Here is a 25,632-nt window from a genome sequence, read left to right as displayed (position 1 = left end):
TACTCAGGTTCCACAGACACCAAAATAAACTCAAAATTTGCAAATTTTAAATTACACAACTCTGGACAAAACAGCCTTCTTCAGATAGAAAGAAAGTGGATTTAGGAACATGGTAAAATGTCACCGTTATTCGATCCTTTCTTATCCGGGTCTCCAGTCTCTAATCTGAAAAAAGAAATGGCCGTACATGCTAACCAGTCTCAAGAAATTTGTTACGGGTATCTCAAAAGATTAGATCCACACGCGAACAAAAGTAACCATTCGTGAGCACTGATAAACCGTCTCCGAACATACTGCCAGCCGCAACTTCTTCACTCAAGGCCGAATCCATCTTGCTACATAAAACAGCCGAAATCAAAGCAACGCAGTTTCTCGTCCACTCGACGGACTGAGGGTTATCGCAGTGTTGGTCAATAATTTTAAAAGAGGTTGTCGTTATCAATAAGGCACTTGCAATGCATGTTCAACACTTACAAAGAAACCAGTTCTTAGTCTAATGGAACGCAGACATTTCGAATAAATTTACTGCTCTATATGATTAGCTCTACTGCATTTGCCACTCTTTTGAAACGTGATCAGCAAGGAAATGTAAAACGGCAAATAATATATCCCGTACTGGGAAATCTTGCGGACAAATTCTCTAAACGTATACCTGACTATCTTTCATGACGCAATTCGGTTAAAATAACTAGAAAACGTAATCGACTAATTCTGTTCACATCAGAAACTGACTGGGCTGGAATATTACAGAAACCCAGTTTTACTGAATTATGCCATAAACACAAATATTCTCACACACACACACCAAACAGTCTGAAGTGCAAAATGGAAATTAACCTCCATGTTCTACAGCATTGTAAAAGCCCATCTCCAATGGAATTAAGTGCTCTGAGCGGTTCCCTAAAACTAAACTGAATCCTACGAGAAAAACTAATTATGAAAACTATTATTACTTTTATAACGCTTAACAAAAACAAATAAATTATTTGCAACTTACTGCAAAGAATTTTAAATCCCCCTAAGTGATGGGTTGTGTCAGCTGACCACTGGTTCCCTGTACTGCGTATCAACGAGAATTATATATGAAGGTGAACAGAGCATCCTCTTCGCATTGACTCAGCGACAATTCAATATCATCTAGAGAAGCCTCGTTCCACACCAAGCACTAAAGACGCACCTTTTTGTAACAACAGAGATTCTTGACGAGTCTAACAAAAACCTGCAACTTGCATTTAGCATCAAATCACCACCACTTACGCAACATTCTGCTAGTAATCCGAACGCACTACTACAAACTGGAATGATGGAAGGCCAAGGAAGATGGCGGACAGCTTGGCTATTGAGGCGGTACCATAAGCGGGAAGGCGGCCAGCCAAACGAACAACCTATTAGCCTGCCGACGTCAGGCTGCAGACTGAACCAACTGGCGTCGCACCCCGCAAGCAGACCAAGAAGAAAGAGAGAGACAAATAGGAACTTCCAGCCGAGCCAGACCATGGTCACCGACTCGTCAGCTGACAAGTAATGAAGGTGGAAAAGGACAGTTCGGAATATCATAAACATCGAAACCAAAATAAAATTAGCTAAATATACGCGGTCTGCGCACAACTTACAAGGGAAAAACAAAAATCCAACGCGGAAAAACTATTATTTTTAGTAAAAGATCCCATTATTAAGACTACTGGGAAAAACTCTACCAATGTACCTCTGCAATAGCTAATATCCACGAAATAAATATATCTGACGTTTCGTTTCAAATTCCTACCTTCTAGCGCCTAAATAAACATTAATTTTGAGCCTGGGTCGTCAATCTTTGAAAGCCAAAGCAATGTTTGACGTACAGTTAATCTGTGACTGTGAGGAAACAGCAGAATATCTGGAAGTACCAAAATCAGAAATACAGAAAAGCAAGAAATCATTAATTTTCATTGTGGTGACAATCTACATAGACACCGGAAACCCTAACGAAGACAATAGTACAAGGGGACATTTGGGAATAGTTTAAAAAAACATTTGCAATTCTGCATTCCTCTTTAATGGATGATGTTCGTTTAACGTGGTCCTGACTCTCTTTAGAGCAGACACAAGTCTCAACTTTATTGCTACAGAACGTAACTTACATATCACAAACAAATTCTGCACATAAAATGTTGTACATCTGAATCTCGACAGATGCATGCAGCCAAAGTTTAAACGATAAGCCGGGTACGCTTCAACTTTTACCGCAACCGTTACGTTACACTACATTAGCTACATCAATATAGTGACTTTTGTGACGACCAGATGGAGAAACGGGTATGACATACCATTTCAGCTTTCATTTAATGCAAATTCCGCGTAGCAAAACAATGACTGAAACAAAATCATAACTCTATACGTACACTGTAAAATGAGACGACATAAGTACCACTACTTGAAAGTGAAATTTCTTTCCACAACATGCAACAATTTCACACGACATACATACCATACTACTCCAGACAACGAAAGGTCCATATTTCTACGACTTTTTTCATGGAGAATAATCCTTGAGAAAATGACAATTGCTCAGATAGTAAACAAATTACGCATTTTTATAGAAAATAAAAACTGATTCATCAAAGGTTCCTTCCCCAAGCCAGAAGACTGCCTACATGCTCACACGCTAATTAAGATAACATCTAATATTATAACACCTATGCACAGTTCCCCCAAGTGGGATCTTCCTTTCTACTTATGCAGGCTTAGTCTCTTCCATTCGTGCTACTGAGTTCCACCCATCTCATCCTTCATCATTTGATAACACTAATAAAATTGGGGAAGAGTACAAATTACGTAGTTCCCCACCAATCAGCATTCTCTACACTTAGGTCTCTCTCTCTCCTGGGTCAAAATAATCCCCACAGCACATGGCTGTTCCCCCCTCAAGGGACAGAGATAAAGATTTTCACATCCATACAAAACAACAGATAAAATTATTAATTTTTGTTGCACCACCAGTCCCTTTCCTGTGCCGAATCATTCCAACATTTTCCCCTAAGATCCATTTTAATATTACATTCACACCTGTGCCTTGAAAAATCACGTGATCTGTTCCAATCAAGTTTACCAAATAACATTCTGTACACACTTCTCATCTCTCATATGTCTGCTTTATTCTCTGCCTAAATCATCCTTGGTGAATAGAAGAATTATCAAGCTCCTCATTATGTAACATTAACCAGCCCCTATTACATTGTCCCTTTTAAGTTCAAATATCCTGAACACCATGTTTTCATGTTGAAGTTCTCCCCTTAACCATTTGAAGTCAAAACTCATCTAAATAGTATTTAAAATTCAGTCCTAACCTAAAAGAAAACTTATCTCCATTACAAACATGTTCGTTAACATAAGGAAATAAATGCTGCCCACTCTGTGGGCAAAATTCAGTCTTTCTTAAAGTTAATGTTAATGGTACATATTATTACCACGATGTTTTAAAGGTTTAATGTAACAGACTAATTTTCACAGCCACACAAATCTAATTTCTTTCAAGCAAATGATATACTTCAAGGTAACTGAAGCCAACACTAAACAAAAGATTCATGAATAAAAATAATCACTAAACTACCCCACACAAAGTTTTAGAAACAAATGCCATTGTTTATGAATAAAACTATTCATTAAATACAGCAAATGCTTACATAAATGCGTGGTCAGTTTCAGGAAACTGACAGACAATGTCTTCTTCAGTACACAGACACTAAAGCCATGAGTAATGACAGCACAAAGTGTAACTAAACAATCAGACAGACGGAAAATCTCAATAAATCGATATAACATTAACTTCTATAAAAATTATTCAGATTTTCTGAAATAGAATCAATAACCAATGCTCAAAAATACAACCCCCCCAACAACTTGCGAAGTAAAATTAAACTTACAAATGTAACTGCCATGCAAATTGGTAAAAGGAAATCGGTACTTGTGGGTTATCGGGACACACCGGTTTAAAAATAGGTTAGGTTATGTTGTTGTTCTGCAAGATTGTTTACCGCACCTCCATTTCACTCTATCACTGAAATATAGTTTCATAACAACCTAACCTAACCTATTTTTAAAGTGATGTGTCCCGATAACCCACAAGTACCAGGAAATCTAACACAGCATACTACTTGCTAAGAATTTACGAATTCCGAACAATGTAAAACCATAACCATTTTGTCAATGAAGCAATTTCTATGAAACTTCAAAATATGATCATGTGGCATTCCTACAGCAAATTATTACATTTTAAGAATTCAAAGAGAATTAGGAAAAGAGCATCAAAATGTACAATACTAATACAACCAAACTGTTAATAAAATGCATAGTACTCACAGCAAAAGGTTCCACCTGATGGCTCCTTAAGCCATTCTTTATTAACACATCACTGACCTAAAAGTTTCCTAGCGACGGGACAGTTCGCTGCTTGTGTGACGGACGTTTACTGCACGCACACCATTTCCTCTCTTCATTTACACTTCACACTGTTCCCGCCCTCTAACTACAGTTGCTATCATAGCAACTGTTGCAAAATACAAAAATGAAGTCAGATTTGTGCAATATTCTGTACTAAATCACAAAATTATTACCAACTGCTTCCCAGCCACCGTAACTGAAATACAGTTTCTACAACATAGCTATGTCACTTGTATTGTTGCCAGACTACACACGATACAGCTGGGGTGCTGGAAACGGCACAATGATTTTAGACGACTGAAAAAGCATCACGATCAAGTTTCTCTATTTTGTAAAGTGTTAATATCACACCATTTAAATTTCTACAAAAAATGACTTCAAATAAAAGCTTACATCATCACAGAATGAAATTATTAATATGGCCCGATATTTCACTCAGAACTTGAAACCCAGTATGGAGCACTTCCCAGAAGAAAAGTTCTTTGACACTCTCCCTCAGAACTAAAGAAACAGGTTTGGTTCCACACACATCCACACAGTTTGATTGCTCATGTTATAAACTCTCTCCAAGAACATTATTTATTTATGGTTTACTTAACAAAGCTATAATTAGCTTGGACTGTTTTGCGTCAAATTATAATAATAATAAACTGAAAAATACATGGAACAAATCTGAATAGACAGTCTCTGGACTCAGACTTGAACCAAAGATCTCTAGTATACAAAGTAAAAGTGTTAACCACTCGGCCATTAAGATTTACAGTGTTACCAACTCCAACCATACATGACCATTACTTGGGTTACAAATGTGACTGAAAGAAGCAGAAAAAGGTTTCAGAAATATAGACATGGTAAAAATCACGGGGTTCCAAGATCTATATTGAAGTTCTCTGAAGGATCTAACACAGATTTATTTAGGATCTTCAACAAAATAGGCAATTTATAATATATTATAAGGATCCTGTGTCACATGGACATAAAACTTCTGGGATGTGGTGATGAGCAACACTTTACAAACGGACCTGCTGGAGTGCCACTGAGAATGATGTCCTCCACATACAAAGTCGTATATGAACAGCATGTGGTTTGCACGTGTAAGCAATGGTATTGCTGACAATTATTGCACCCTTTTTGTGATACAGTTTATTTGCATGTATGTTCCACCTCAGAGTAACTGGTTACCATCATTCCTTCTTCAACAGTAAAAAAGTAAGCAGCATCATGCATGGTATGATTTGTTTTAGGTTATGTCAGTGCATAAACAGGGATTTTGGCCTCTTTTTCCTCCCTTTTCTTATAGAACATGATACTGGTAAGAAAAGTATTTAATAAAGCAAGAACTGGTAACACTGTAATTGTGGGTAGTACATGAGTGCTGAGAATAGAGATGTTGGAGGGATGACCAATCTCTTTTTTTAGTTCTACGGATTCAACCTAGATAATGCAAACACAATTATGCACCACTAAATAAAACAACACGCAGTTATCGCAAATGGTAGAACTGCAGATGGTGTTATCACTGAAGCAACCCCAATGTATGTACTATGCAAAGTAGATAATACATATTGGGTAGCTAAATGCAATATGGTGACCATATTACATACAGAAACATAATAAAAATTACCAGAAATTTTTTACAAAATTCAGAAATATGTTAAACATGGAATTAAAAAATTAATATTCCTTCCTTTGTTTCCCATTGAAAAATATACACAAAAAATGATCCTACCATGCCCTGGCGAAGTATATGAGAGCAGCAGAAAAAAAAGACTGAAGAATAGTTCAGATGGAACAAAGACGAGCTGATATAACTTCACGAGCTGTCTGTGGTGAAAGCACAGCATCCATAACCACACTACTTCAAAGTATGTTTCCCTGAGTCATCTGCAAGAATAAAACACATACCATCACCAATAAGAAAGGTGCTTCATATTCTCATTCACACTTCACTGTTTTTAAAAGTCCACTAATTACTGGAGTTAACAGACCAAAATGTCATATTTTTATATTCCAAACAATAAGAAACCTACATGCCTTGGTACTTCACATTATCCAAAAAAGAAATCAGATTTAATATCATCTCCTGCAAATGTAATAAGCAATTTCAGTATCTGCAACATACACAGATGTAATGCATAATATTGGTTTCTCCCTCCTTGCAACATAACCACATACGCATTAAAACACACAACTGTGTAATTCCGAAAACTTGTCTCCTTACACCAACTATATTCCTTATTGAGGCTTCTTTTGCAAGAATGTATTTTCAGCTGCAGTTCTGGCTACAAATACACCCACTAACGAACCAATTAACACTGGTACGCTACGAGAAAATGGCGACTTTCGCGACGTTCCCTTTCCAAATAATGAAACTGAACTTCACAATCAATACAATTTTCTAGCTATATTGTTCACGACAACCAAGAACATAAAATCTGATACTTATATACACTGCTTACCACAAACGCTCTTTGCATAACAAAATATTTCCTTCGTACTACTGATGACAAGGCATTCCTTCACTGAATAGATACGATCATCATGTGACTAGTCTTCTGAATTCTGATTGGATTTCGACGCCAGCTGTTTCGACCAGACTTCGAATAAACAAAATTCATAAGTTCTTTGTAATAAATGCAATCTAAATTAGCTTTACAAGAACAATAGTTAAATCTTATTGCTGCTGAACTTTATACCCAGAAACGTAGAATTAAACCACTGCCTCGAAACAATTACTCCCATGTCTTTACATCCATTTCTTAAACACATGCTACTTTCGGGAATTAAGGTGCAAACATTTATAAGTTACGTATAATCCTGTTGTCGAATATATTGGTACAAAACATACCTATCCTTTTATGTTGCTCAAGTATCTGCTCCGGACTACAAACTATTAACACAAAGCAAGCAGGTCCGTGAATTTGATAGCCTGTGGGATCATTCTGGCACAGAATAAATAGAGGGAATAACTAGAAACATACGAGATTGCCTTTTCATAGATTAATATCAACGGTCCCTACTATAATTGACAGCAACACCTGTTACCGCCAAATCCCGAATATGTCAATGCACCGTAAGCAGAAAGTTCTGATCGAAATATTTTAGTAAGCCGATTAAATGTTTACTTCATTCAAAACACCTGTGTAATTCCTTAGCCGATCATCACACTACCGTCATCTACTGAAGACTAGTGAAGTGAGATTTGCTCAACCAGTTTACATGCACTCACTTTTCTTCTTCGCAACATCAATGTTGTTCAGGTGGTATAACTGCATGTAGTAATTGTAACCTTCGAAGAGAATATACATTCCCACAGAAGATAATTTGTAATGTTGCCTCTAATTGACTGTGAATGTGTGGATACACTTTCACTGCAATTCTGCCATCTCTAGGATAGCTGGTAAAACAATTCAACACTAGCATTATGCAGGTGTCACTACCAGTCTGCATATTATGTTTCCATGATGGGATGAGTTCAGCACATATGTATATTTTATAATCTACATTTATGAGTGACCCAGAATGCGATATTTCTTGGATGTGTGGAGGAATCCAATGTTGCAACTGACTAATTCATGCTTTTGTTACATTTAAAAATAAAGACGCCTACTTCTAGTAGTACATGCTTCTAGGGATAGATGGCAACTTCTCCAGTGTTATGTATTGAATTTCATTTTAATTAATGAAATGATACTGTCTATTAAACATGGTCTTTATTGTACATGCTTACTTTTGTTGATATCGCACAAGAAAACCTTTACTTTTAAGAACCATTTCAGTTTAGCTTTAGCATGTTATGAAGATGAGTAAGGTAGAAGCCAATTGAAGTAATTCACTGAAAAGCAACATGACTTATTTGCTGCTTGGAAAGCATTTTATGTCTGATCTGTTGCAGGCCATCAGTGTGTTTTTCCTTGATTTTATATCTTCCATTGTGATGATCCTTTCATTGCCATGTTTAAAGTTGAATGGTAAAGAATGATATGGAACAGTGGACAACAAACAGGGCAGGCTACATAAAAATTTGTATAAAAAGGTTATTTATAATACAAAATGACAATCAAATTTAAACTGACAATCTTAACACAACATTTTACAAATTTTTTCATAGTGCAAACACAGCTGGCCTGCAAATAACAAATGTCTTGTAGAAAAAGTGGCTGCAGGTACATTTAAACAGAAGCTAGGAAACCATACTCTCAGCATGCAAACGTAAAAGTTAAATTAACCCACTATCTCGAGCTATTTCTTGCTGGTGCTGCAGAAGCCCCATGGTTCGTTTTCTCCAGTGTATATCGCTTTGCAATGTTCGACTAGCTAGCTCAATGCATGATTCCTTATCATTATTTTCCAAAATGTTCCTGGATTTCTTACAAGCAAAAGTTCTTACACTGCTGGCACTCACAATTGTAAACACATTCTGGTGGCCATAGTTTGTAGCATTTAAAACACTGGAGTGAAGTACATTTGATGTTTTTGTGATAGTTGGAACACAGTTGGTACCTTCCATTACAACCTTCTCTTTTCCTGCATTTGTTTTTCCAGTTCTTCCGTATGAAATTGTTTGCTGGGAAGGAGTAATGGGTCTATTGATCACAGGAACTGCCTGAGATTTTTGTTGCTTTGCCTCTGGAATCTGTTGAAATAGAGATCCACTGGGAAAAATGTTTGTGACTTGAACTGGATCTAGCATTTCTTTAAAACTTGTAACATTTGTATCACGAATTTGATCAGACATTTCTTTAAAGCCTGCTATACTCATGTCATGAACTGGATCTAACATGTCTTTAAAGGTGGCAATATTCGTAGTACGAGCTGGTTCCAGAAATTTCGTAATTGTCATATCTTGAACTGGAATGATGGTTTCTTTAAAGTTTGTAAAACCTGTATCATGAACTGGATCCAACATTTCCTTAAAGCTTGTAATATTCATGTCATGAACAGGAACCAGCATGTCTTTAAGACATTTTGTTATTGTCTGTGGTTGAGATTTCTGAGCTACTTTGTTTGAGACAGGCAAGGCCGTTGTCATAGAGACATCTGATGATGCAAAACTGCTCGTAAGTTTAACATTTGTTTGTGAAGTCTCAAAATTATTTGGCCTGGACACTGGTTTAATACAGCTGGATTCCTGTGTATCTGCTGTATGTTGAGTTTCTGTTCTACTGTAGGGAACTGTTGTCATGCAGAAAGTTTCAACTTGTGTTTCTTGCAGCGTTGTTTGTTTGTAGATATTATCTGAGACCTTTTCCAGGTTGTCTGTGGGATGATGTGCATTATTACTGACAGTACCATTTAATTCAGTAATCTTCTGCTGCTGTTGAAGGTTGGATGTGTTCACTAAGTGCTCATTGCAGTTTTTGTTGAGGAGATTGAGCGAAGTTATACGTGTCTCAGGATGAGTGTTCTTCATGTGTCGCTCGAGATTATCTTTGCGTCTGAATTTTGTATCACATATTGAACACTTATATGGACGTACATCTGGAAGAAAACAAACCTTTTTGTACTTATCTTACATATAACACACTTGTGCTGTACATGTCTTTCTCATGAAGCATTTCAACCAGTATAGAACAGTGTTCAGTCTGAAAATATAGATTATGTATATCATCATTAAGATTATGCATCACTATATTTTCATTGTAAAATCACACAGGAAGAGGCTAATGGGGGACTGAGGCCAAACTATCTCCACGGAGCACAGAGTTCTTGAAAAGCTAATAGTTCAACCAAATTCCCTGCCGTTTGTGAAACTCAAATAGTTATTACCATATTCACAAGAGCCCAACACCTGTCTGTACTGCAAGTCAGATAAGTCCAGTCCAGATTCAAAGACCCAAGATCTTGAACCTCTATCTAACCTACATATCAACTGATGTTTGAAGTGTTCAGAATGACACACAACAGAGGAGCATTTTGAAAATCCTTTAGTTTCATCATGTTCATCCATAAATCGGCAATCCACACCAAAAATACTTAAGAGATTACATGTAAACATCATTCCATAATGAGAATTCCCAGTGGCTTACCCGAATGTACAGAAAAGTGACGTCTGAGATCCTTGTTGTTCGTGAAAGCACGTGAGCAGATGTGACAGTTGTGTGGACGTTCTCGTGAATGAGTTCGCTGGTGATGAATGAGAGCCCACTTGTGTCCAAAACTCTTTCCACATCCTTCACACATAAAATTCTTCTCTCCTGCATTTGTAAAGTAAAATAAAATAATGTTAAAAACAGATGATTAATTTAAATACTTAAGATCACTTCCTTATTCACAAAAGTCTGTTTATGCACCCTGTTTTCAGCCAGATGAATCTAGTTTGCACCATCAAAATCAATTTTTGTAAGACCAGGCTTAATAATGGTAATCATACACACACACATATATATATTCCTACATGGTCAATTCCTTTGAGATATTCCGACGTATATTTAGCATGCTTTTCTCAATACTCCATGCATGGTATGTGCCCTGTACATCTCATACATGCCTAACATTTTAGATGAATACAAATTATGAGGATGGGTCTAACTTGAACTGGAATTTTATTCTTAGTCTGTATTAGCTGCAAATGTTTATGCATTTTTTATCCCATTCTTACTTTGCAGTGTTAACTTAGATTGTTTTATGAATGTATTCACACTAAGGAAAACTTGTTTCCATACATATATTTCAATAATTTCCTCACAGATGAAATACGTGAGTAATTCAGTGTTCCATGATAAAAAAAGTACTTCAGCGTCTAACACTCTAACTGTAAGACATCTCTACTTTGTCACCTATTTCTTAAATTTTTTAAATCAAAACATTCATAAAACATTATTTCCAAAAAATAAAATGGAGTACAATCCTAGGAAACAATTACCTGTGTGTACAAGGATGTGTTTGCGAAGATTCACAGTTTCGGTAAATCCGCGTCCACAGTGAGGACAAAGGTATGGTTTCTCACCAGTGTGTGTTCGCTGATGTGTTTTGAGACTGTGTGATGCTATAAAGCCTTTACCACAATCTTGACATACATATGGTCGTTCACCTATGCACAACAATACAGCTTAGTATATATTTCAGTATTGATACTGCATTCAAAGTTGTAACTTGGGCAGGATTAAAGACATATCTATTGTTCACATATACAGCTTTATGAATATATTTAAGTCATTATCAAGGGTAAATGCAGCTAATTCTATAACAAGGGGACATGTTCTGGTAGAGTACAAAATTGCTTTTGTTTTCCCTTGATAAATAAATAGAAGATTTTACACATGCTTAAAAAGTACAATAGCTGGTTTAATTTATTTGCATAAAGAACTCATAATCGGAAGAATGTATCTGTGTCTACCTGCCTGTATGTTTCGTATCAAACTGCAGATGTATTTCCTTTAAATTTAGTACTAGAACTTCATACTAAATGCTGAGTACATTTATTTTTTAATCATATCAGCTAAATACAAACCCTAATTCACATGAAGCTAAAATCCCTTTGGAATTCCATCATAAGTGTGTTCGAGTGAGTGAAATTTGCAGTTTGGCAGTTCTGATAGTTTCATTAAAAAGGAATTTGTCTCCATATGAAGTGAATTTGCTTCATTTCACAGTTAATATGTTAAACTAAGCCTTCAAGTGACAATCATATCATTGGAATTAGCATTTTACTTTGAGAATAATACCAGTAGTACATCTGCAAATTTGTAAATGTCTGAATCCAGGTTTTCGATATTGGAAGTTTGCGGAATATGAAAGTCTTCAAGTTTTGTTCTGGATGGATTATAATGAGATATGGTTTGTTACAATGGATAAGGAAACAATATGTTTACTGGTCCTAGAAACACGCAGTCTAGTTCTGTTACAACGTGCGTGATGAAACTCTTTGGGAAGATGTGTAAAGCAGGATGACACTCATTAAACCATTATTATTGTGTAATTTTTCATATTGTTGTTGCAAGGTTTATGGAATAAAGTATGATGTTGGAATTATGAATAGTGTATTGGCAGAAACAAGATGGTCTATTCTAGAAACATCTCTTTCTTGTTCTTTGTCCATTTTTTAAAGAATTCAGTTTCAATTAACAGCATAAATCTAAGTAATATGATCAGTTACATTGTTACCTGTGTGAATTCTGATGTGCCGAGTAAGTTTGTCTTTCTGCCTAAAACCCCTGTTACATGTTTCACAAACGAATGGCCGAGCACCTGAAAGCATGAAGGAGATAAAACTTTCCAACATGAAAGAGTACAACTAAAGATTCTTCCAAAAACTGACATTTTATATCTTTCAAGAAAGCGCATATATTGGGAAGAAATTATAGGAACATCTAATGGAAGTGAATTGGACATATGAGTGTACATTGATCAATGTTTATAAGCTTCAAAATATTGATATGATGCAAACGTATAATATTCTTCATCTTCATGTTGTAATAGAAAATTAAGGAAACAGAACATTTTGGTAGGAAACCAAAATTGGCATTGTGTGTGCTTTTTTAGCCTTTGGTTACCTACAATTATAAAAATCATGTGATTTATGTTATTGCCTGGAAAGTTCAGCTATTCCAACACCAAGTACAGACAGACTATGCGAGATGTGGAACAGTAAATAAAAACTGAGTCTAAAAGCAATGGCTGTGTGAATGTACAGAGTGCTACATGACCGCATTAAACAGATAAATGTGTTTTGTGTGATTCAGTAACCCCTTTACCCAAATCCAGATTCACACAGTTAAAGACTTGACTTTTACAAATGTGTTTTAAATGTGCTTTGTGGCACTATTTTTCACAAGTTGTGAAGATTTGCTATCAATGTACAAGGTTAAATAATGTAGTGACTAAATCTACATGAAACATTCTTCATTTAAAATAGCAAACAATGTATTATTTGATTAACAAAAAATAAGATGATTAGATTTTTTCTGCTTACAGAAGCAGTTGCTAAAACTTCACAGTTGGAAGATTTTACCTGCACATGTCATGAAGATATTTTTCATTAACTGTATAAAAATCCTAAAAGTTTTCCACACTTTCTTCATAGTCAGACAATTTCACACTGATTGCTTACCGTCATATTTTCATAACAAATGTCTAATTATATCATGTCTTTTAGAATTAGTGAAAGAACCCTAACCGACCTGTGTGATTGAGGTGATGACACTCAAAATGTGACTTGGAAGCAAAGCACTGTCCACAAAGATCACATTTGAAAGGCTTGTCTCCTGTAGCACAAAAATTGTGATAACGAACATGTTCTCGTCGCTTGAATGTCTTCACACACACTGTGCATGTGTACATTGTAGGATTACCTGCAAAAATGTAAGATCTGAGGTTCTCATCATAGTGAAGATGATTATGTTCTAGGTTATGACACCACTCCTGAAGACAGAAAATATGTTGATCCAGAAAGTTGGTATCTACTTATGAGTCTACAAGGCATCATAACACAGATGAACATACCATCATTTTCAAAACTTGTTCCTATAATCACTGGACAAGGATCCAAACCAAGCAACATCAATCTACAAACATTTAGTTCCTATTTTTTAATAACTATGTAATTCAATTCTGAATTGAAACAGGTTAGACTCATATGTTACAGACATTGAATCAGTATTACCAAATACAATTTTTGCTTCTGTGAAAGTAATAACATGAGGTATGACAAACAGACACTGAGTGTAAAAATTGAAGGCCACACATTCTCATCGTTAGTACTAGGTGGGAATAAGTGGTAAGCCTCATGCTCTGGAGTCTTTCCTCATGGTGAAAGAAACTCTAGTTTGGTGAACCCCAGAACCAGTCTGACAACAAAGAGAACAATTTCCACACCTGTTAAAACTGAATCCTGGCCATCCAGTCTGCAGACAGGCGCTTTTCTGACACAGCTATCCTGGTTCACAAATTAATTGATTATTATGATGTTTTAAATTTTTAACATTACTGTTATAGTTACATTTTTAAAATAGATATGTAAGTTATTATTTTTTAAATTTTTTCAAGTCATTGCTCACTGATTTTGGGGAAGGATCAAAAGTTGTCTGCCTGCTTGCCAAAGTTAGTACTTTATGCTGTTCATATCATCTGTTTGGCAAGAGGCACCTTCAAATTGAAAGCAGCATGAGAGTTTGTGTAACTTTTTATGTGCATTATGTCTCTACCTTGTGCTACAGTGATGTGACTGGCGATAACCATAGGTTTCCTCTTCCTTTCCAATTTCACCTCTGCTGTATCTATCTCTTCACATTCTACCTTGTTGGTAGGCAAATTCACATCTGCTTCAAGGCCAGATTTCTCCTTAATTGTCTCTTCAGAATAAGTCGAACTATCATCACTTCGCCTATCATGGTTTTCATTATCAGTTAAAAAAGTCTCCATTTCTGGACTCCTTACTACATCTCTCTCTCTCTCCTCAGAATCCTTAAAAATGTTCTTTTTGTTAACATTAACAATGTCATTTTCTGCTACTGCAGCACGTAGTATAGTGGTGCTGTTTCCAGAGACTGTTGTTAGCAGCTTTCTCTGACTGTGTCGTCGAATGTTAACTGGAGAAATTGGTAGCCTCTTTCCACCTTGTTCTTTTTTTATCACTGATGTAAGAAAGAACAACAAAAATTTAAAAGACAGATAATAACAACAGCTACTGCAGCATGCACTGATGATTGCAAATTATCTTTATACTTTATTTTTACCAGCGTAACTTCAGTTAACATATCAAACCTACTCTTCAGACAAAACAGAAACTTTATTTTGGGTAATGATGGAGTTTCAATAAGATGTGATGTCCGTATTATATACAAAATAGGACCTTTACAATCCAGTGCAAAATGGATGTGGTTCTACTTCAACAAGTTTCATAAAACAATAACATCTCCGAAACGACGTTTTACGTTTTTTACGTTTTATTACTAGACGATGGATAATATCCAAGTAAATTTTTATTCAATTGACTCTTCACCATCGTCAAGAAGTTTTAGATTTAATAAAATATACGTTTAAATATTCAAATGAAGTTGTACCTGAGACCAGTTTTTACAGTCAATACTACTAACTGAGGGCTTTAATTATGTCATACTGTCACTCAATGCATTACTATATGTGACTGTTGAAAACCAGAGAAGCTTTGCAGCTACAATTTAACTATGAAATCTCTGAAAGTTAAACAAATATACACACTGAATACTGAACTATTTCCCACAAAAATGAGACTCCTGGAACCACTTTGTTCTTGTTTAAAACTACTGCATGGCATGGCTCCATTTTCACTGCTATGCCATTTCTACTAATACATCAGGCAATTTTTTTACATATGAAAATATGTAAATATAAATTTTGGTTAGAACTGCAGCTATTAATTTTTTGTATTGGCCCTTCTTACCAACAGCAGTATGAGATACAAAACAAACATTTGTTTCATATTTTACTGTGGCACAGTATCAGCTGCTGGTATTATGTAGCATGAAAAATAATGGCATCAATGAAGTACTGTGATGTGAGAACTAGTTATGGCCTATCTTTGTATATTATCTCAGCACTTGAGGGAATGCACATCTAAACACATATTAAACAAATCAACCAGTAATGACAAGTTTGGGACAGATGCCCTTCAAAGTACAAAGCAGTGGTTATCAACTTTCCTACTAGGAAAAGGAAAACCTTTAGAGAACTTTGTTAAGTAATGATGTTTGGGAAACTAACCAGTTGTTTCATCTTTAGCAGCACACAGGCGACACCCATCCTCATCTTTCATAAGACACAGTCGACACTTCTTATGCCCACAGGAATCTTGAACTAAACGAGTATGTGGTGACCTACTAGGTCTGTGACACTGTGGACAGGCTTCCATAATTGCTGTATAAATAAAAACTCATTCTGTAGTGTTCATTAAAATATTTCAAAATGCATATAAAACACAATGCGTTTCTTTGTTTATGTATGATGCTTTACCCTCTCCACTGGTAATGTGTTGGAATGGATGTGGAATTGGTTGTGACCTATTTTGAACTACTGTTCCAGCATTTCCCTGGATGAACTGTTGAAAACTACAGAAAACCTTATGCCCAGTCCATGGATCACTTTGAACCCAGAACCTCCTAAATATGACACAGAAGTGCTTATCATTTGACTTGAGATGTTCAATCTACGTACATAGTGACACAAAATAAATACAGGTGTCAAAAAAAAGACACAATGCCAAATATTAACCTTGTGTGTCTTCATCTATTTATTGACGTGATAATTTGAATTCGCGCCTTGGTTACAACATAGCGTCGCTTTGCACATGTGTGCTGCAGTTGTAAACCTCTTCATCAACACTGCTCCGCACTACACAGGTGTATCCCTATTTGTTTCCTGCACTATAATTCGTTGACATTTAAATAAGACGAAACGAAGAGGTACATCAGAACGATTGTAGTAACAAATTGACTTTCGTAGCGCGTGTTTAATACACAAGTATAAGCTAAAAGATACATTTTTATAATCGACATTTCGAAGATTGCATTAGTGATAAAATGAACACTTCATTAAAACGTCAGGTAAGACACTTTTTGTTTTACGTAATAACTTATCGTATGGATGTGATGAAATCAATAAAGTAAACAAGCAAGTAAGTGCTTTAAATAATTGTAATTTTGTTTGTTGGGCTTACCTATGAAATGTGTACCTAACCTTGCCGTACGTTCCGGAAGTACATGGCTCAAAGTGTCGCACCTGTAAACTGCGGCACAGCGAAAATGGTCTTGCACCAACCTAACGCAACGCGAAAACATAACACTTGAAACATGTTACAGGTGTTGGAAGCATTTAAACGTCTTCACAGAACCCGACAAATTGCTTTTCAAGATGACCATTTTGCCCTTCAAGGTACAGTATAGTTACGTGTTGGCTTTTATGTTTTTGATTTTTACCTAGCATAACATATTGCGATGTGTAATTGGTCATGCTACAAAATGCTAAATTTATGGCAGAAATAACATTTTATTTCTGGTTGCTAGATCTATAGATATCCTGACCTGCCGCTGAGTTAGGATTTGTCGACAAAATAGGAATACTAAATACAAAAAGTTTCATTTCATGGAGGTAATACTGCTGACATCTATTACCCAATGTTGTAACTACGTAAAAACTTTGCCGGCAAGGTAAAATACGTTTTTACCAAACTTTTGTGGATACGTTTCAAAAAAGCGTTTTTTTAGTTCTTTTGCTGTGTACACTTGTGGCTGTTTATCAACGTTTTGTAGGAACATGCTGCTTCCATCTTCAGAGCAAAAGTGAGAGGGTGTTAATTCTTTTAATATACCTGTGCTCCTTGTTCAAATCATATTGCTGTCCCTATGAACCCATAATAATTCTAATCCTATTCCCTGGAGACCCAAAGTTCAAGGTAGCATTTCCTTCTGAAATGTTGGTATAAAAGCACAAGACCACTTTGTGCAGCAACACACACGACCAAAATCTAATCTTATTGATCACCTTTACAATATGGTGATTAGATACTTTTATTTGTTGGCTTGATGTTCTGGTGTTGTTCCATAGAAGTGTGCAGTTAAATCAAATAATTTTTGCTCATATTTTGACACACACACACACACACATGTATATATATCTGTTGACAGACTAGATTAGCTAACTTGCTTTACATTACTTTTCTTTTGTGTGTAATAAGAAAAAATGAAACACAAATTCTGCAAGTTACTAAACGGATCACTACCCAGTGCAGTTAGTGATTGAGAAGAGTTTGCTAAATAGTAAATACAAATGGTCATTCAATGATATACTATCAATTTCCATGTATACTCTTCATTTTTGTTGAATGTTAATACACAATTTGGCTGTTGAATGAGTGCTTTGATTTTTGTAATTGGCCATTTCAATGTTGATACTCTAAGAGAACAAAATATCTTATTCAGTCAAGACACCAATGCTAATATCTGAGTAATATGTTTCAGCTGCAAGAAAAAGAATTAATGAAGAATATAAAAAGAATAAACATGTTACAAATTCTGAAGCTGTGAATGAGGTAATTTCTGTTTGTAACAGACTGTTTAGAATTATGTCTTAGCTTATACTGTATTGTATGTCTGATGCATTTTATTATATGCCTTCTGTATTTACAGATGATAAATCTTTCTAAAGCTGTGGAAGAAGAATTAAAGACATCTGTAGTTCAGGCACGTGAAGTTGAACCTGGAAAATATGGTATGTACCAGGCTAATTGCTATATATACATGTATATTTTATAAGGACCACATAATGCAGTTGAATATGTAAAGCAGTACATAGTGTACTACTTCTGGAACCCTAAAATGTATCACTATATTGGTAACATATTTCATACTTATCTTCTCTGCATGCTTGCATGAATAAGCATGGGGATAAAGTTACCTTTAATGTCTGCAATGTGCAAATTATCTCTTCTGTTCTGAGAATGTACATTTCATATTATTTTTTCTTCTGTTTTCAGAGTTACGGATACTGCCAAACACAAGAAAACTTGACAATATTCCATTTCAGGATTGTAAAACTTAATGAAGAATATTGTTGTTGCTTTGTGTAGAACTAAAAGATAGTGATACTATGATTATATGAATGTTATGTATATATATTTATTCAATAATTTGTAAAATGAATCATTGTGACTAATCTTATGTCTTATGCCATATTATGTATTCAAAGGCCCTTGTATCTTTTTTATGTCCCTTTAAATACAGGAATAATATGGTAACCCCTAGACTGTTAGCATTATGACAACCAATGACCTGAAGACATGCATACAAGCAACTTCTGAAACATCATGTAGGTATACCTCAATTAATAAACATTGTTAATTAGTATGGTATAATGAATAATGACTAATATTGATGTCTAGAAGCTACCCTACATATAATTTAGAAACATTCTGTATAGGTATGTGTTTTCAAGAGACTATGAAATAATAATGGTACAAGATATAAAATCAGTGCTTTAATTGGTATGAGGACATTTAATTTCCAACTATATGCCTGCAATCATTATTTTAAGTAGAGATTGTATTGGTATAATTAATATTATATATTAACCTGCAGACAAACACGCCATTCAGTTCTATAACTAATGCTTAAATGTTGCTGTTATTGTTCTTTTAGAAAACAAGGCTCAAGAACATGTGTGGTAGTACAGTTTGTCAAAGATTATGGGCTCAAGTTAATCATTCAGGTTATATATGTAATAATAAACACACAAAAGTAACAAGATAGCTAAACGAAATCCATAATATTAAATTTAATTTCTAATTCATTAGCGCTAATTTTCATTTCATAATCTTGATGGCGAGAATAAGTATTTTTGACTTGTTGAATATCGTTAAGAAATGCTACAAATTGCATATATTATGACTGAAAAAATACATAAAAATTATAAAAGAAAGAGACTGTTTATGCTCTTTTCCCCACCCTATTGTACAAGTAAAACTTGTGTTAAAACTTATTAATTTGTTACCAAAGTATGCAAAATGCTCGGAATAGGAAAATTATATTTTTTTAACGTAAATTTGTCGTGGTAGCTGGTCGTGATAGTTACATGGTTTCGCGCATGCGCAAGAAGAAATGGAGACAAAGGTTTTGTGATGTGTTGAAGCGGTAGGCTGTAGTTTTTAGTGAATGGCTTGGTTTAAGGTTTGATTTTGAAACTGTTGTGTACATTTTAAATGTGGGATCATGTTAAATGAGTGTGGATATATCGTCTTCCTGCTTTTACTGGTTCCATACATCGAAAGTGGTAAGTATAAGACATTTGACAACATTGGGGTGAAAAATTTATATTGGTTTACTCTGCCCTTCGTTTTGGTCAGATGATGTCAAGTTTGACAAACAGGCTAATTGGTTGTTCATGTCCAGATTTATCGGCAATAATACAGTTGTTCTGAAGTCTGTGTATTATTTAGTGCCGGGAAGGAGAAATTCCTAGTAAACAGCGAAGTAAAGAGAGATTGATTCGTGACAGTTTGAATAGGAGTGGACAATGTATATGTACATTTTACGAAAATGTAATACATTTTAATGATTGTGTGGACTGTTACTTAAATGTGATGTGCTTTGGATGCTGTGTATTATTCCAGACTTTTGGGATTTAGCCTATTTCATGGTGTGATTTGGAAGTTCAGATCACAAAAGATGGAAATGTGTTTATTTGTACCAGTTAGCTGGCTGTGTGTTTCTTATAAAACTTATACTAAGAATTTATAATATTTGGGTGAGCAAGGATGTCAATGCAGACATGTTCATAGATTTTCATCTACGGCCCAAGAAGAGGTTAGGGATGTATTAAGGATAACCCATTGTTCAGTGGAAGAATTAGTGAATGTTAGATTGAAGTGCAGAAGACTATTTAAGCTATAAAGCTCTCTTCAAGATCACTGTAAATTTCATCATTATTTTTACACAAGTCATGTACCATATAAAATTTGGTAATGGGAAGGGTGCTGACAAAACATCAACTGTTTTAAACCAGTTCTAAAGGGTTCTGACAGTGATATTAAAATCTGAATTTCTTCGTGTTTGGACTCTGTTAATTGTCTGGTATTCTGAAAATATGCATTGTTTTAAAGACCAGATCTGTCTTCATCCTCAGGTGTGAGGAAGGGGAGTGGGCACTTATTCTATCGCGTCTATAAGAAGGAGTTAATCAGTGATTGAGATTAGCCCTTTTGTAATGGACTCAATAGATAAGGTGCTTATTCTTTTCACTTGAGGGTGAAGACAGATCTGATCTTCGAAATGTGTGTTTTTAGAATACCTGTGAGTTTCTGAGTTTGTGCTCAGTAGATTATAAGCATCTTATATTACCACACAGCTGGCTTTATAATCTCAGGATGGAAACTTTATTTGCAGCTTCTTGTGTCATAATGAAGACTTTAGACTTTTGTGGTCAGAATGAATATTCAGGTAGCAAAATAACATCAGATTATATTTTGAATTACAAGAGCTTGTAGTAAATTAACATAAGTCACTAACAAGCAATGGTATAGTAATGTGGTGCTTGGTCAGGGCTGTTGCCCACCTCATGGGGTGGTGATAAACAAGTATGGGGCAATGGTGATGATTGGCAGGAAAAACTGAAGAATTATGAGAAAAATCTCCTACAGTGCCAATTCATTCACCACGAATCTTACATGATGTCACCCACAGTTGAACAATGTCTTGATGGTGATAAGGCAGTGTCTTAGTCACCTAAGCTATGACATAGCATTGTAATTATTTTTATATTAAAACATATAAACACTTTTGTAAAAGTCAGCCATCATTTTGATGGCAGTGATCAGAGATAGCTGCATTGTATTTATTCTTTTTTGGTTATCTGTGGGCAACACATCCCAACTACATTTTTTCTCCCCCAAATAGTTGCATTGATCGTCCAGGTCATGTTGTCCTACTTACCATAGCATGACTAGTTTTACGTTCTGCAAGAACGTGCAGGAGATGCTACTCTTGAGGTGTTCCATAAGGGATAATTTTACATTCAATTTTCCTTGAAGGGGGGGAGGAGAAAAGTAAGGTAAAGTGAAGCAGATATCTCCCACCAGATGCCATGGTGGCACTTGGGGAGGAGGTATTTCTCCTAGTTGTTCTTGACCTTGGCATGAGATGGGGGTGAGTAGTCAGTGTCATGCCCCGACTGCACTTTATCCTGAGGAAAGGACCCCTGGTACTCATTGGACAGGAGGCTGGAGTGGCCTCAGAGCCAGTCTAGACATGGAGGCTAGAAGAAAAATCTTCTGCCTCTGCTGGGGATGAAACCCTGGTCATTCGGTCATTAGTCAGAATCTATACTGATTTACTTACCATGGATCTGTCAACACTAAAGAAGGCGCCTGTTAAAAATACCTTACTTCAAAATTACATATCCAGCTGTTACTAATTTTGTTTAGTTACATTTTGAAAATGTTTATTTCTCTTATGGAACAATAACAAAGCAGAATTATGAAATATGATTTAAGAAAGATTATTTTTATGTGTAGGGTTAAGTGACATCTCAGGGTTTAACGTTTTTGCATGTGTTATTGAACAGGAGGTAAATTTGTAAGTTCTATGTAATATTTTGATTATAACACTGATTTAAATTTTTTGTTGAGCTTGGAACCCATATTGTCATCTGCCACCAAGTATTCTTAGTTAAACCAAGCTATCCAAATCCAGGACAAAGTATATAATATTTTTCATTTATGTGGAATAGATTAATATCATTGAATTTAAACTTTTTAGTGCACTCTCTCAAGTATTTAAAAGTTAATCTGTTTTAGTGCAAGTCCAAGATTCTCTGTAATATTTTTGTTATTAATAGCTTGATTCCTGGCGTCTTTTAGAACACAGATTGAAGACCTTAACACTGAAATATAATAATTGCAGCTGCAAAAGATTTGCATTTTTCATCCTAATAACACTCAATAAGACTTCGTAGTAAGCTGTAGATAATTTACCCGTGTCAATAAGAATTGGCAGCATTGTAGTAGCAATATGCTTTGTTAAAGTTTCAGACTCATGTGTATTGTGAGTTTCATGATCAATGAACTGACTCTCTGGTAAAAGAAAAACCCACAGTGGCAAGACCATTAATGCTGAATCATGTCATTGTTAGATGATCCGGAAATAGTTCCGGCTGTGTTCAGTACTAAAGGTTAATGATAATAGTACACAAATGGTATTTTAGAAGATTGTTGTCAAATAAATATGTTATTTCTGTCTTTTGATATTCCTTTGCTTTTCTTTTTTGAGAACTTGTTTTTATTTTCAGTAAAGTGGTTTTTAATGCAGTTTACATTTGTCATCAGTTCCACTGATTTGTGAATATTATTACTATTATTTCTGCTAGTGTACTGTTCTTGGTTTGTGGAAATAATTTCCACACGTTTCTTCAGTACTTGATTTAGCTCATGCGTTATTGCTGTATTTAGTGAAGCAAATATGAAGAAAAATTCCATTCTTTGGCAGGTGTGGCTATTTCATTGTTATGGTATTAAATCTTTGTTCTAAAAGGTGTCAGGAATCAACAAGCTTAGAGAATTTTGCAATCATGGTAATACAGTGAAATTTATTGATTGTACATTGAATAATGTTAATGCTGAATGCATGAAGATTTTCTTGCTGTTTTAGCTTTCATTTTTTTTAAGCTGTTATAATGAATGTTGGTACAGTACCTTGAGATAGGTAGTAATCTTTTCCATCACTTGCAACATGTGCGAGAAGATTTCTACCGGGTTACTGAATCACAACCTACAATAAATCACAACTGCTTCTCCCCAATTCTTATTGATTCACTATGTATATTGATCCTTTAATTGTATTTGTCAGTGATATTTTATGTAGGCCTTCTTTCTATAGCTATTTTTGTGCAATTAGAGTGTTGAGTAGTAAAATGATCCTTCCCATAATGTGTTAATGTGTTCGTGTATTCTGTTATAAATGTGTTGTGCAAATGTATGCATAAAGTCGCAGTTGCATGTACGAATTGCCATAACTGTATATAAATCGTTGCTATACGGAGCATATTAATGTAGCGATAACATTATTCGGAAGATATCTGGTTCGAATCTTGGTTTTTCTTAAGTAATTTTGAGTGAATGCCGTGATAAGACCTTGAAATAGGCCACGGCCGCCGCCTGAATCCTTAGCTATCACCGTGAACTTCCTATTTAATTGGATGGCAGCAGTTAAAACAGCGTCGCAAAAGAAATAATTAATTTTCGAAACGAGTTGCACAGCGTCAACTCTTTGTTGCGTGGATTGCATGAAATTTGCTAATTTTTACAGGACTTGGCAGTTACCGTGTTCCCATTCTGTTCGTTAAACACTTCGCTAATGGAATTATAACAAAGGATCCGCAGCCAAATGTGAGATCCTCTGCTGTTGTCTTGAAACTACTACTTACGTCACAGTTATGTTAATATTGTTTGGAGTGGGTAGTACAGTTCTTATGAGTAAATGGGGGAAGCACATCCTGGAAGTAGTGTGTGTAGTTATACCAGCTACTTTAAGATGAGAACATCCTGAACCTCTATCCAACCTGCTGACCAACTGATGTTTGGGGGGTTCAGAACAACACGTAACAGAGGAGCATTTTGAACATCCATTAGTTTCATCATGTATGCCTGTGAATACGCTGTTACCGTCTTAATTACCCGACAGATTTATATTAAACTCGTTAATTAAACCACTTTGAGACGTTTTGATTTTAGGGTCGTTGTGTTTCTTTTACGTAAAATTCTCCTACTTTGGTTCATTTTATGAGCTCCTTCAAAAAGGGGCATAAATGAACACGTACACATCTCAATTGAGGTGCAAGACTTTCAAAACATGTATATAAGCAAGATGAAGAACTTGCCTTTTACATGTCACAAGTTATTATAGGCTAAATATAATAGTCCAGTTAATGAATGTATTGAAAATTATGTGTATGAAAGTTCGTGTATATTATGAGATCTTAACGTGAAAATTTGTATAGAGTTCTCACTGTTCTTTGTGTGAAATGTTTTCGAAATTGTTGATATAAGGAGCGTCTTCAGGATTAGGAAATACTGCTCTATGAAATATAACTCCTACCGATTTCACACATTTTTCTTGTACCTGAACCGTTAACTTTGTGTATTTAACTTTATCTGTTATATTTACGTGTTGTTTCTTCATATGTTTCCTCACTGCCTCTTTCTCGGTTGCGTTATCATACTACATTTTTGAACGGGAAGGTTGTTACGAATGATACACAATGAAGGATTTGGAAAGATGTGGCAGTGGCGTAATTTAAGATACTGACCAAGAATTTGCTTGGAAGGACTGAGGAAAGTCGCAGAATTATTGTAAGAACAGCTTGCCTGTGTGCAGTAGAATTGAATCCGAGACTTCTAGAATACCAAGCGGGAGTTATAATCACTCCTTCGACTGCGACTTGTATGAAAAACTTGCATTGATGCAGTCTGCCATTAGTTGTCAACAGTGGTCTTCTGGGTTTTAATGAATATTTTAATCATTTACGATAAAACATCAACGCGAAGCTGTATGACCATTCTCGTAGTTTGTGCGCAGAGCCAAGGTGCTCATGATGGCATGACCTCAACTTTATCAAACCGAAGTACGTGGGCCCGTACGTAACTGAGTGGCACAGTGGAAAATTGTAGAAGAGGGAAGGATGCAGGCACGGGGAAAGTAAGATTTAGTGACGTAACATGAGCATGATTCAGAGAGACATGCCTGCTCATTG

The 25,632-nt window shown here is 35.5% G+C and overlaps 4 protein-coding genes across 14 annotated transcripts in view; 2 read left to right on the top strand and 2 right to left on the bottom strand.

The window, feature by feature from the left end:
- drn (zinc finger AN1-type doctor no) overlaps positions 1–7,612 on the bottom strand; it is a 35,446-nt gene extending 27,834 nt beyond the window's left edge. The window contains exons 1-4 of one of the 8 annotated variants that reach the window (XM_022063227.2): positions 7,268–7,612; positions 6,879–7,016; positions 6,149–6,303; positions 4,396–4,525 (exon numbers count right to left, since the gene is read on the bottom strand). The gene's annotated coding sequence lies outside the window, so the exon portion shown is untranslated. The other 7 variants (XM_022063210.2, XM_022063259.2, XM_087343555.1 and 4 more) reach the window with 7 other exon arrangements.
- Positions 7,613–8,442: 830 nt separating this feature from the next.
- On the bottom strand, positions 8,443–17,203 carry LOC110829724 (uncharacterized). Its single transcript, XM_022063736.2, has 8 exons — positions 17,054–17,203; positions 16,102–16,254; positions 14,565–14,993; positions 13,542–13,712; positions 12,526–12,609; positions 11,285–11,452; positions 10,449–10,616; positions 8,443–9,900 (listed from the first exon to the last, which is right to left on the bottom strand). The coding sequence occupies exons 1-8, from the start codon at positions 17,172–17,174 to the stop codon at positions 8,639–8,641; spliced, it is 2,556 nt and encodes an 851-aa protein (XP_021919428.1). The 5' UTR covers positions 17,175–17,203; the 3' UTR covers positions 8,443–8,638.
- On the top strand, positions 16,695–19,376 carry LOC110829728 (complex III assembly factor LYRM7). Its single transcript, XM_022063751.2, has 5 exons — positions 16,695–16,940; positions 17,196–17,268; positions 18,354–18,424; positions 18,522–18,603; positions 18,869–19,376. The coding sequence occupies exons 1-5, from the start codon at positions 16,917–16,919 to the stop codon at positions 18,931–18,933; spliced, it is 315 nt and encodes a 104-aa protein (XP_021919443.1). The 5' UTR covers positions 16,695–16,916; the 3' UTR covers positions 18,934–19,376.
- Positions 19,377–19,966: 590 nt separating this feature from the next.
- Positions 19,967–25,632, top strand: part of kuz (zinc-dependent metalloprotease kuz) — a 38,051-nt gene continuing 32,385 nt past the window's right edge. For 3 of the 4 annotated variants that reach the window (XR_015533753.1, XM_087343364.1, XM_087343368.1), the window contains exon 1: positions 19,967–20,160. Coding sequence is in view for 3 of the 4 variants with exons in the window: in XM_087343364.1 (XP_087199490.1) it covers positions 20,100–20,160 (61 nt within the window). In the remaining variant the exon portion in view is untranslated. The remainder of the gene's footprint in view (positions 20,161–25,632) is intronic. The other variant, XM_022064547.2, reaches the window with a different exon arrangement.

The sequence above is a fragment of the Zootermopsis nevadensis genome, unplaced genomic scaffold (genome assembly GCF_977971745.1).
Source record: "Zootermopsis nevadensis isolate Lab colony 2312 unplaced genomic scaffold, Znev_1.0 Znev_ptg000001l, whole genome shotgun sequence".
Taxonomy (NCBI): Eukaryota; Metazoa; Arthropoda; class Insecta; order Blattodea; family Termopsidae; genus Zootermopsis; species Zootermopsis nevadensis.
This window is presented reverse-complemented; position numbering and strand designations above follow the sequence as displayed.

What these genes read in the sequence shown, in the direction of transcription:
- LOC110829728 (XM_022063751.2), top strand. Translation starts at nt 16,917, where the DNA reads ATGAACACTTCATTAAAACGTCAG. An exon ending in ACACTTCATTAAAACGTCAG is followed by an intron (nt 16,941 to 17,195) that starts GTAAGACACTTT and finishes AACATGTTACAG; the next exon opens with GTGTTGGAAGCATTTAAACG. An exon ending in AGTTGAACCTGGAAAATATG is followed by an intron (nt 18,604 to 18,868) that starts GTATGTACCAGG and finishes TTCTGTTTTCAG; the next exon opens with AGTTACGGATACTGCCAAAC.
- LOC110829724 (XM_022063736.2), bottom strand. Translation starts at nt 17,174, where the DNA reads ATGTTTTCGCGTTGCGTTAGGTTGGTGCAAGACCATTTTCGCTGTGCC. An exon ending in TGCTAAAGATGAAACAACTG is followed by an intron (nt 14,994 to 16,101) that starts GTTAGTTTCCCA and finishes TTCTTACATCAG; the next exon opens with TGATAAAAAAAGAACAAGGT. An exon ending in TCACTTTTCTGTACATTCGG is followed by an intron (nt 9,901 to 10,448) that starts GTAAGCCACTGG and finishes GTTTTCTTCCAG; the next exon opens with ATGTACGTCCATATAAGTGT.